This window comes from Balaenoptera physalus (genome assembly GCF_965194825.1).
Source record: "Balaenoptera physalus genome assembly, chromosome: 6".
In the NCBI taxonomy this organism is placed as follows: domain Eukaryota; kingdom Metazoa; phylum Chordata; class Mammalia; order Artiodactyla; family Balaenopteridae; genus Balaenoptera; species Balaenoptera physalus.
Genome location: NC_138885.1, coordinates 47,446,558 through 47,458,858, shown reverse-complemented (window position 1 = coordinate 47,458,858; position 12,301 = coordinate 47,446,558). Strand labels below are relative to the sequence as shown.

The following is a 12,301-nucleotide window of genomic DNA, read 5'->3' as shown; positions in this document are numbered from 1 at the left end:
TCCTGAGCTGTTTCATAATGTGTATTTTTATTAAGAAATAACCTATATTAACAAATTAGCTGGTATTTTATTGACCAATGAAAGAAGAAAAAGAACCTTTTATTGTCCACACCTTTTCCTGGTTTTGGAATACATGAAGCAGTTTATTTTTTCTGTTTTTGTGTATGTGTGTTATTGTTTTGTTTTTTTGGTAAAACTTTGGATATGTCTGAAAATGGCTTGGTAAAAGTGTGTTAAAACCCAGAGAAAATAGGAGTGCACATCTGTTGATAATCCTTTCAAGTTTTAAGAACCAAGGGTCACTATTTGGCTAGTACAGAACTAGCAAATTTGATTTTCACCGAAGCAGAATAGACTCTTTGGGCCCTCTAAAAATCATTATTCTAGAAGGTTGAATTCTGTCCCTAAACCAACCCACTTGTCTCCAGTCATGTATTTGAATTGCTCTGGAAATTAACTGTATGTTTCTAACCAGCAACTCCGTTCTTAAAACTACAAACAAAAAAACCAGAAACGCAAAAATAATCAAATCCTCTTCTGTAGGTAAAAGGAGCTATGACTGCAAAGACTACCTATGAGATTTCATGCCTCAAGGGCAGTAGCCAACTGAGTAATGGAGACTCAGATGTGGGCTTCACTGACTTTAACCTCATTTAGATCTTGACCATCTCTCAGCATGTGGCCAAGATCTGCACTTGATGATGTGGCTGGTATCAGGAGATTCAGGGTTGCTGGAGAAGAAAACTGAAACTGTAAGAGAATTATGAGTCAGATGACTAAGTACTGGTCTGGTGCTTGGGGGCCTGTGCTTTAAACCTTCTTAGACTCTAAATAACCATGTGTAACTTCCTCTCTGTGTCTCACTTTTCTTCTTGATAAAATGAAGAAGTGGGACTTCCCTGCTGGTGCAGTGGTTAAGAATCCGCCTGCCAATGCAGGGGACACGGGTTCGAGCCCTGGTCCGGGAAGATCCCACATGTCGTGGAGCAACTAAGCCCGTGCACCACAACTACTGAGCCTGTGCTCTAGAGCCCGCGAGCCACAACTACTGAAGCCCGCACACCTAGAGCCTGTGCTCCACAACAAGAGAAGCCACCGCAATGAGAAGCCTGCGCACCACAACAAAGAGTAGCCCCTGCTCGCCGCAACTAGAGAAAGCCCACGTGCAGCAACAAAGACCCAACGCAGCCAAACATAAATAAATAAATTAATTAATTAATTTTAAAACATGAAGAAGTTGTACAGACCAGTGTTTTCCAATATCTTTTAGCAGTTGAACAAGTTCTTACAATGAAATCATAGATAAGCCCCCTGTGTAGAAAACATAAATGCAGGGGTGTTTGCCTGGCATTGAGGGTCAGAAAGCTGGGGCCCTCCTGGCCTACTCAGCCCCCATTTAACATTCTCAGCGGCCCGAGACGTATTTCACAGAATTCTTGATTTCTGCAGAAGACAATTTGAAGATGCCTCGAATAATTTATTAGAGCCTAAAAAATTCTAAGAAGTTAAAAAATTTTAAACTTCCTGACCATCTATAGCTTATATATACAACAATGCAAACAAGGAGTACTTTGCTTTAAAAGGGCACCAGAACTTTTGCACAGCCTGTTGCTTTAAAGAAATCATTTCCAACCATTTATGAAAAGGACTATTTAAAAAAAAAAAAACTATTTTAAACTCTCCCCAAGGATTCAGGTCCCTGAAGTCGGGTGAAGAGTCTCCTGAGAGTGCTGACAGTGTTGTCCCCAAATAGGTGTGAGATGACATATGACTCAATAATTGTTGATAACTCTACCCTCTTCCCTGCTCCACCAGCTAGAGGAGTTTGAAAGTGGGGGAGAATGAGTGCAGTGAGTATAAAAGGGAAGGGGCGGGACTCTTCTTGTCTCCTTCCTGGAACTCTGCCAAGTTTTGGAGACAAGAATGAAGAAGGGCCCATGATGGCAGTAGCTGGCTTAGAGAGGCATTCTTTGCATTCTGCAGGTAGATCATAATCTGAAGTTGAGCAATCCCAGCTTAAAATAAAGAATTTTAAAATTATAAATTCCAGAGATTCTCATCATATACGGATAGACCCCTGTCTCCATTCATTTGCAGTGTCTCGGTTTTATTCTTGTCTTGCATGACTGCAGGATACTTTCTAACTTACGGAAATCCTGGCACAATCCTTATGTTGCCTTCAGCAATAGTGTCTTATTACTGCCCACACTATGCATTCAAAGCAATATGCAAATATGCTGAAGAATCCTTGTGCCTGCAGAAAAGAAATCATATTTTTTCATATTCTTAGAAATGAAACATTCCTTTGGGCCTGTGGCAAAATGCTTCATGTACCATGAGTTAACTGTTGAGCATCAGGAATGCAACACAGCTGATTGTCTTTGATAATTGAAATGAAGAGGATTTCCCCCTTTGACCAGCAGCATTGATGCACCTGGGCAGAGCATTTGCAGTTCCTGAAAGTCTTGCTCAAGAGCAAATCAACTGTGAATTGTGGGGAAATTGTATTGCTGCTTCCTAGAAAGAGCACGGTTTATTCATATGTTTTGATTCCCTCCTGGTATGGTGTGCATTATAAGGAGAATTCGGCAAGGCAGACAATAGTGGAGGAAGAGCTGCATTTTTCCTGGAGTCTTTTTTCGTTAAATAGCCAAAACCTTCCTCCATTCTGCTCTGCCTGTATTTTAACTAGCCAAATCCTATTTAAAAATACTTGTGGCCAATGTTTATTATACTGTGGTTGCAGTATAGTATGTGAGGCGGTTATTAAGTACTGTGGTTATAAATCTCTTGGAGAGCCCCACGACATTTTTACTGGCTTGTTCTGTTCTGTGTTCCTATTCATAGGATATCAATAACAAGAGTGACAGCTGACATTTCTCTTGCTAAGAGGTCTGTCCTAAATAATCCCAGCAAGAGAGCAATAATTGAACGCTCAAACACTCGGTCCAGCTTAGGTAAGATGTTCAAATGTGGTACTGCGCTCTCAGACCGGGGTGACACATGTTGCATTTGTGAATGTCTTTCCAATTTGCCCATTTTCCCCATTCTGAAGGGGGAAGCGCTGATTAACTGACAAGAAGGCTAGCCATGGAAAAGCAGGGAGCAGAGTTCTGCAGTAGCCTGAGACTCCTCTTTCTCAGCTCCAGTCACTTAGCTAATTAGTAGTCTGGCAGGAAGAATCCTCAACAGGTTGTCCTCCTCTGTTACTGCCTCAACATGCGAAGCCACTCATCCCTGCTTTGCCCGAGCTTCTCAATGAGGCTAACGATATCTGTCATACCTAAGTCACAGCTGACATGAAAGGAAATGAGATGTCCACCTTTCCCAGATCCTTAGAAGGAAGCTAGATAATGATGTTCTCAGTGTGGTTTCTGCTGCCAGCTGGTGCCCAGAGTAGTCACATCCTTATGTGAAAGTAGCAACCACCATTAATACCATTCAGGGAGTTTAAACATGTCTTTCCTGGTGCACCAATCAGAAAGCATCCTGAAATTCACCACGATGGAGAAGAAAAAGCACTATATGTGATTAGTTCCGTCAAGCCATGCAGGAGCAAGGCTGTGGAGGATGGATTCACCAACCACAGAAGTGGGTCCAGGCTGCAGGAGAATCATATCACTCATCTCAAAAGCCTGTTTGTGGTTTCTATGGTGGCCCAGAGTGGTGTAGTCCACTTATAACTCTCTTTTGCATTCACATTCTGAGGGCAGCTTGCTTTACTGCCCTCTTCCTCATGGGCAGAGTAGGAAAGACAGGGTTTTTCTATGCCACTACATTTTTTTAAAAAGCTACTTAAATGAGCTCTATAGGTGATAGAAAACTTTTTCTAAAATTAGGGTTTCTAAGATAGATTGCATGCCCAAATATCCCATCAAGTGTCCATTGAAGGCTATGCCAAGAATTGTACAGGTGGAAAGAGACGAGTGTCGTCTCTATTCCTGGCCTGGGATTGGCACATGGTAATTGCTCAATAAATGTTTGTTGGATGGCTGCTTTTTGAAAGAATGCTGAACCTACCAAATGGGACAGTTGTCAGCGTTTGTGAGAGAAGGATCCCAGACATCGGTGGTTCCTTCTTTAGTTCTGTATTTAGAGCCTTCCACAGACAGAGTGAAACACTCTTAAAGGCACAGTATTTTGACCTTCAGGGGTGATGATGGCAGAGTTGATGATGATGAATCAGATTAGGTAACTGACTAAAGTAGTATATCATGGGTGACAAGGATGCCAAATTAGATTGAAGGTTTCCCAAATAAGCATCTGTTCTCTGTTCTCCTGTCTTCCACCCTCCTTTCCACTCCTCACAGTGCCTTTGACTCTTAACCATTCCTTCCTCTGATGTATAATGAGAGGCTAAAGGACACTTAAAAACATAAGCTAGGTTGCCTGACTTTTTCAACCATCTTGCACCAGCCTAGAGTGTAATGGGCATTCTGTGAGGTCATTCCATATCACCTATGTAGTCATCTGTTGTCAGAGCCAGTGGAGTGGGTGCAGTGGGGTTGGTGTAAATATTGAGGAACAAACAAGGTAGATATCAGTTCACTGGTTTTCCTTTTTACTCTGTAAAGTCATAACTCCCACAAACATTGGAGATAATTTAATGGCAGCCTATTATAATAACCACTATGTGAGCCACTTATGCCCATTTGTCTGCTTGTTAATGCACATGTGTAGATTCTTTCATCAAATGTTTCTTGAACACTTGTTACTGCCATGCATTGTACCAGACTTAGGAAGTACAGACGTAACTAAGGCAAAGTATCTTAGCCACGGGCAAACAGAAAAAAGGGAGTGATGGTTAAAATACTGTGTGATAATGGAATTATGAGCAAAGCACTAAAAATATAAAGAAAGAAGGGTAGGGAGTAAGAGGTGTCTGAGAAGACTTCACAGAAGTTCTTTTTGAGCTGGTTCTTAGGGCAGTCAAGAATGTACAAAGGCATTGACATATAAACACTGTGTGGTTGAGAAACAAGTTGTTTTGTCCAGAGCATATTTAGAAAAAGGAAGTAGGGGCCATGATTTGAGAGCAACAGAAGAAACTGAAAAAACAGTTTGAGGCCAGTATGTTAAGGCTCTAGTACGCCTTGCTAAAGAGACCGCAAAATAGATTCCACAAAATGTTGATTTTAAAGGATACTAATAGTATGTTTTCCACAGTCAAATAAATTTGAAACTTATGGATTAAATAGCTGTCAGATTTCTTCACTGCAACACTTCTTAGAGGCATTAAGATAAAGAGGGTAATGTACATTTGAAATTGCAAGAGAAACTTGTAGCATGTGATTATCTCCCTTGCAAAAAAAACCCCTTCTTTGCGTAGGCTATCTCATGAGATTAGTGATCCAGGGTACTGCCTTGGAAAATGTTGCTTTGGGCCACAGGGAGCCATTGAAGTAGTTTAAGCCTTTGGATATACGAGAAAGGTCACAGGTGACAGAGATGCTGGGGGGAGGTGGGTCCAGACCAGTTGTGGTCAAGTTATAGAAGTGTTCACTGAGGTCCCTCCAGGTTCATGGTCCCTGACTTCTCAGAGTTCATTTGTCTGGAATTAGATCATGATAAAGCTTTGATTGGAATCAGCCTGGGTAGTCAAGATTGTTGTGTTTGGTTAAAGTTTTTCTTTAAAAAAACTGAGCTGTGTAGATAAATATGTCTTTCTCACACGTATAATTTATTTATTGTATTCCATATACATATTATCCAAATATTGGGCCCACTCCAGTATATAGGGTGGACCTCTGCAGCCTCCTGGCCTGCTCTGCCCGAGTACCTCTCTGTTGATACCCATTGCCCAAGTTTTGTTTTGGTTAAGCTGTAGGTGTGCCTGCCCTTGGTGCTTTCACTGCGCTTTCACTGCCAGGCTTGGGTTCAACCCCTGGTCCAGGAACTAAGATCCCTCAGGCTGCGTGACACGGCCAAAAAAACTCCCAAAAAACACCACACTTGCCTCATGGCTGGTGCAAAGTAAATAAGGCCCAGGTATCTCTGAATTATTTACACAGAGACTCAGAGTGCCTCACGGGTTCTTTGTACCGGGGCAGTCTACTTTGCGTTACTGCCTTTTTGCTACTTCAGAAAATATTGTATTCAGATTTGAAGTTTAAAGCAAGATAGCCTTGTTCTAGTACAGTCCTGGCCAGGAGTTACCTTAAACCAGTGGCAGTTTAATGAAAAAAGAAAAAAAAAAAGAAACTTACTACAATAAAAATAAACTTTATTTTCCAGACTTCTCTCATTAAAAAAATCTTTCTGTTTCTGACATGAGAAAAAAGGGACAAGTAGGTTGTTGTTACTAATGAATGTAGAAAGTATTTCAGAATTTTGCAAATAAGCCAAATTGTCCAGATTCTTTACATTAATATATTGAAAGCTAGTCACCTTTCAGAGCAACATGAAATCTTTCAGGCTATTGGTATTGGATAATATGAAAAATGATAGATATGTTGCCGGTTTTTTTTACTTGAACAATAGAAATTTACTGTCTCAGAGTTCTGGAGGCTAGAAGTCTAAGATCGAGGTACCCACAGGGTTGTTTCCTTCTGAGGGATGTGAGGAAGAAGGTGTTCCATGCCTCTCTGCTAGTTTCTGGTGGTTTGCTGGCAATCTTTGGCATTCCTGTCTTGTAGAAACATCACCCCAATCTCTGCATCCATCTTCACATGGTGTTCTCCTGTGTGTGTGCCTGTCTCCAAATTTCCCCTTTTTATAAAGACACCAGTCATATAGGAGTAATGCCCACCCTAATGACTTCATTTTAACTTGATGATCTCTGTAAAGACGTTGTCTCAAAAATAAGGTTACATTCTGAGGTACTGAGGGGTTAAGACTTCAACGTATGAATTTGGGGACGATACAATTCAACCCATTATAGGAGGGAAATCAGAGACCATGTTGAGAGTCAGAAGTTGAACTGAACAGCCTCTACTGGGTTCTAATGACTCTTTAAATTCATACTTCTAATACAGATCATGCATTAAACATCAGTGATTTTGTGGGAAATAAGAATTTTATGCTATTATGCAAAGCCCTAGAAAATAGAGTTACATTATAGTTTTGAGCATTCATGATCCCACACACCCTGTCAATCTGTCTGGTTATGGAAGGGAGAATTTTTAGTGGGTAACATGAACTTGAATTTATACTGAATAAGCAAAACAAATCACGGGATTCTGGTACAAACCCTTTTCAATGAGGATATTTAGAGCAACATCAACTTTTTCCTAGGCCATCTTTGAAATAATTTAAATTAGGTAGCTTTGTCTACTCTGTGTAATTTGGATAAGATTACAACATTGGTAGGTCATGCCTATAGCCAAAAATGAAAATAAGCAAAAAGCAAAACAAGATCGTCTCTCTGAAAATTAAATAGACTAATTCAGACTGTGGACATGATCAATAAATCAGGTGATTTATAAAAACATATATTAAAAAGCTTTTTATATTTCAGAAAGCCATATTATGTTTTTATAGATAATCTGCTTAATTTTTGCTTAAAAAATAGCTGGATTGCTTTTGACATTGAAAATAACTAGATTTTTTTTCATTTGACCAGATTCGTGCACAGATTCAGGTCAGTTGGCTATTACAGCAAGCCAAGTAGATTTGCATCTAAATGCATTGTGGCACTTTAATATAATTGATCTTAGGTTGTTTTTTGGTTTTTTATTTTAATACTGAAGATAATTATGCCTTAGAACAAGTCCACTGGCCCTAACACTTGAATGAAGACTTAGCAATATGCTAGTTGTAAGAGTAGATCCAGAACATTTAACAGGGATACAAAAATGTGCATATCAGTCCAAATAGATGAGTTGTGAGATGTTAAGAAAACATATCCATAAAATATTAATATGCAAGTTGTTGATTGGTAGACGTATTTCAGCGTAATTTGCTTTCCATGTGATGTTGCTCTGCACATGTATTTCTATTGCTTCCTAAAATGTAGTTGCAGCTTCTATAGATAAAATAAAAGTTCTTTAGAACAAAACCACAATCAAAACCAACATAGCTATGTAAATAGCTAAACATTAGGGTGAGCATAAGAAGCAAATCAAGAGAGCCTTCTCAATTTTTTCCACCAACTGTTTGGTTTTATGTAAAACTCAACCCATCTCTCTTTAGAAAAGATCTTAAGTTAGATAGGACTATGAAAATTCAAAATGTTCTGTTTTGCAATGTAGGCTAACATCTGAAAGAGGTACTATTTTTTAAATATAGGAACTAATTAATAAAAATACCATGACCTGTTATTTGTTATTTCTCCTTTTAGCGGAAGTACAAAGTGAAATTGAAAGGATCTTTGAGTTGGCAAGATCTTTGCAACTGGTTGTTCTTGATGCAGACACCATCAATCACCCAGCACAACTTATAAAGACCTCCTTAGCACCAATTATTGTTCATGTAAAAGTCTCATCTCCAAAGGTAATCAGCGCATTTCTGTCTTAAGGGTTAGAAGCTTGTTTCTTCTGAAATATTTTTTGCTCTGTGCATTTTTGTTAGTGGGCAAGGAGAATGTCTTGTTGAGACCCTTTTAATGAGCAGTTTTTAATTCACCTGTTCTGTACAGGTTCTAGAAATTTCGAGATAGCACATAAAGAATAGTTTATTCCTTCAAGAAGCTCACTGTCTATTGTGGTTCCCAAACTGGGCAGTTATGCAAGAGTATAATAAAAACAAAAAGAACTAAGGTGAGGAAAAGTAAAGTCTGGCTTTTCAGAGGCTTTAGGTTCTATCTTGGTAAATCTCTTAGGTAATATTGATTCTTGTATCACCTATATTCTCTCCCCAGTTGAGAAAGTACATAGTTCAAGAAGTACATATATATGTAAAACAATTATACTCCAATAAAGATGTTAAAAAAAAAAGAAGTACATATATATTTATCATATAAGTCAAACATCACTGTATAAAATCTCTCATGGAAACTTTATAGACCCTTACATTTGTGCTTAGGTTGGGTTCTTCAAGGAGTATAGTTATTCTGTGGTTGAGCACAATGGCATATCTGCCATGTATCTTTATGCCAATGGGGGAGATAAAAAAAAAAGTGAGACAGCCTCAAAGTGGTCCCTTTTGACTTGGGTGTTCTTTAATTTTAAAAAGTGATGATGGGCCAGGGCGGTAGTGGGGAGAGGGATAAATTGGAAGATTGGGATTGACAGATACGCACTACTATATATAAAATAGATAATTAGTAAGGACCCACTGTATAGCGTAGGGAACTCTACTCAATACTCTGTAATGGCCTATATGGGAAAAGAATCCAAAAAAGAGTGGATATATGTATATGTATAACCGATTCACTTTGCTGTACACCTGAAACTAACAGAACATTGTAAATCAACTATACGCCAATAAAAATTAAAAATAAGTAAATAAATTTAAAAAAATAGATTACACATTTAAAAAAACTAAGAGTACAATGAGATTGCTTTTAAAAATAAATATCAAAATTTGAAAGAAAAAAAAAGTGATGATGGGGAATTCCCTGGCGGTCCAGTGGTTAGGATTCCATGCTTCCACTGCAGGGGGCATGGGTTCAATCACTGGTCGGGGAACTAAAATCCCTCATGCCACGTGGTGTGGCCAATAAAAAATTAATTAAATTTTAAAAAGTGATGATGTACTAAAAAGTTAATATGAAATGGATACCCTTGGGAGGTACTACCTTAACAATCAGTTTCTTTTCAGTGGTCCTAGGAGTACATTTTCTTGCTTAAATGCCAATTCAACTTCCAACCAGAACAGGGGTCTCCTCTCACAGGTGGAGAATGTGCCCTTCCCAATGCTTCTGAGCTCCTCAGCCTTCCATCTCTACAGGCACTGGTTCTGTGCAGGATGAGCCTGGGAAACCTGACCAAACCAGGGCCTTTGGGGAATCACTAAAATGGATTGAAAATGCCTTTAGCACTTGGAGTCTCTTTGACCCAGAACTGAAGGGGATTCAAGCACCCCTCACTGCAGTGGAATAGATTTCAACCCCTCTCGCCCCAGTCACCGTGGGGTCCGTAAGTGCAGGAACGGGGACTCCAGTGGATATATGTGCTGAGATATCATTGAGCCTCATAGATTAGTAGTAGTTGGGGGGAAGGGTCTTATTTCAGCTAAAAAAAATATTAAGGGAAAGATGAGTATATGGAAGAATGCAGTTACAGCAGTGCCCAAAAGGCATAGGTATATCCCTGGTTTATACGTAGCAATACACCAGTACAAATGTTCTGCCTAGATTTTGATCATGAAATTGTCCTGTTAATGTAAGATTAGACTGGAATGCCTTAATTATCAGTGACACAAAGGGTCAAATATATGTAACTCTGATATTTATCTGACATTGAGATAGTGAACCAAAATATTACTGAACTAAATTTGGACATAAATGACCTGGTACAGATCAGTGCCTCCACTTTTGCAGGGCTCTCTTTGAAATCTCTGGGTAAAATCTAGGGTGGGAACTCCAGATCCCACCAAGACCTCACATGGAGCGAGAATAGGATGAACACGTCAAATCCACTATAACTGAAAGCCAGTGTAAGTGGCTGATGTCATTACAGAGTTTATACATATATATATGACTTGTCATATTGTATTTCCTCCCTATTAATACTCAGGCTAAATAGACTATGAAAAAAAGTCTGGATTTATTTGGTTTTCTTTCAACTCATTGACAGTATCTCAGATTCATGTCTTCTTCTATCAGGTTTTACAGCGGTTGATTAAATCTAGAGGAAAGTCCCAAAGTAAACACTTAAATGTTCAACTGGTGGCAGCTGATAAACTTGCACAATGTCCCCCTGTAAGTACAATCATTTTTTTTGTCTTAATCATTCTTGACTAGTTAGGAGAGGTTGGTGGGTTTTGTTTTTATCATATTAGCATTGTCATTTTTATTCTAGAACGGTCATGATGATGGTATGTTGTCATATATCTAAAGGATTTCTTGGAACAAACTGCTGCTGTCATGTTGACTTACCCAGGCATCCAGAGCTGGGTGGTGTCTGCCACGTAGTAAGAAATGAACTTGGCGTCCAGGGTCTGATGTCCTTACTGCCACCTTGATTGCCTTGCAAACAGTCAGCAAACTACTTAATGCAGTCATGTGGACACTTTTATGAAAAGAAAACAACAAATAAAACATACTGATTTGACTCCTTTAACTTTTCTGCCAGAAAGTTCCTAGAGGCATAATAGATTATGACATTGAAAATTGAGAATTTATTAGAACTAGAAGAGCCCTGTGGTTATAGCAGATGAAAAGGTCAGGGTTAAGTAAGATGAAAAACCATATTATAACAACTTTTCTTCTAATGCCATCGCCAGAAAACAGCTGCTGAGTTCGAAGCCGAGCAAATGGCGAGGAGGTGGAGGGTAGGGGTGGTAACTGCTACCATGTGGGTCACCAATGTCTACACCTGCTCGGCTGACTTACTATTTCTGTGCTTGTGTTTCTCTGAAGGAAATAACTGTTTTTGCTACTGATTTAATTCACTAGATTTTGTTATATGCTTATGTAAGGATCATTCATGCTCTGTGGAATCATAAAATTCAATTCAAATGTTTAGAGAAGCAACACAGCGTAGCTCTTAAAAGTACAGACTCTGGATCCAGACTGCCTGGGTTCAAATCCATACTAATCTACACTAAGGATTGCATCCCTAGTTACGTAATCTTGAGCAAATACCTACCTCGTTGGTTTGGTGTAAAATCTCAATGAGTGAATGTGTAGTAGAGCTCTTAGAACAGTACCTAGCACATAACAAGCACCATCTAAGTGTTTCTGTTATAATTACTGGATGTACTTTGCGCTGTGCCATGCCTACCAGTCAGGCTCTGCAAGGATCTGTGCCTGTCTGGTTCGCTGTTGTGTCTCAAGTTCCTATCATACTAGGCCCACGATAAATATCAAATGAATGAAAGGATGTACAGACAATAAGAGTACAGGGTAAAAATAAGGATATACAGGCAATGCGTTCTCTTATTAGTTGCTTACAATGGGCCAGACACTGTGCTAGGTGCTTTATATAGATTATCTCTAACCCTCACAGTTACTATCTCTAACCTTCACAGTTACTTAGTAAGGTAGGGCAGTATTATCCCTATTATATAGTTGAGGTGACTGAAGACAGAGAGGTTAAGGGATTTCCTTAAGGTCACACAGTAAATTAGGATTAGATTTAGATCTGTCTGGCTCTGAAGCCAATTTTCTCCCCAATCGAACCCACCTACACACACACACACACACACACACACACACACACACACACACACACACACACACACACACACACACACACAC

General features: G+C 39.3%; 1 protein-coding gene across 6 annotated transcripts in view; it reads left to right on the top strand.

The window, feature by feature from the left end:
- The window catches only part of CACNB4 (calcium voltage-gated channel auxiliary subunit beta 4), a gene marked incomplete at its 5' end in the record, with an annotated part of 253,539 nt that overhangs the window by 222,666 nt on the left and 18,572 nt on the right, over positions 1-12,301 (top strand). For all 6 annotated transcript variants that reach the window (XM_082465076.1, XM_082465079.1, XM_082465077.1 and 3 more), the window contains 3 exons: positions 2,848-2,957; positions 8,279-8,430; positions 10,706-10,801. In XM_082465076.1, coding sequence (XP_082321202.1) covers positions 2,848-2,957; positions 8,279-8,430; positions 10,706-10,801 — 358 coding nt within the window. The remainder of the gene's footprint in view (positions 1-2,847; positions 2,958-8,278; positions 8,431-10,705; positions 10,802-12,301) is intronic.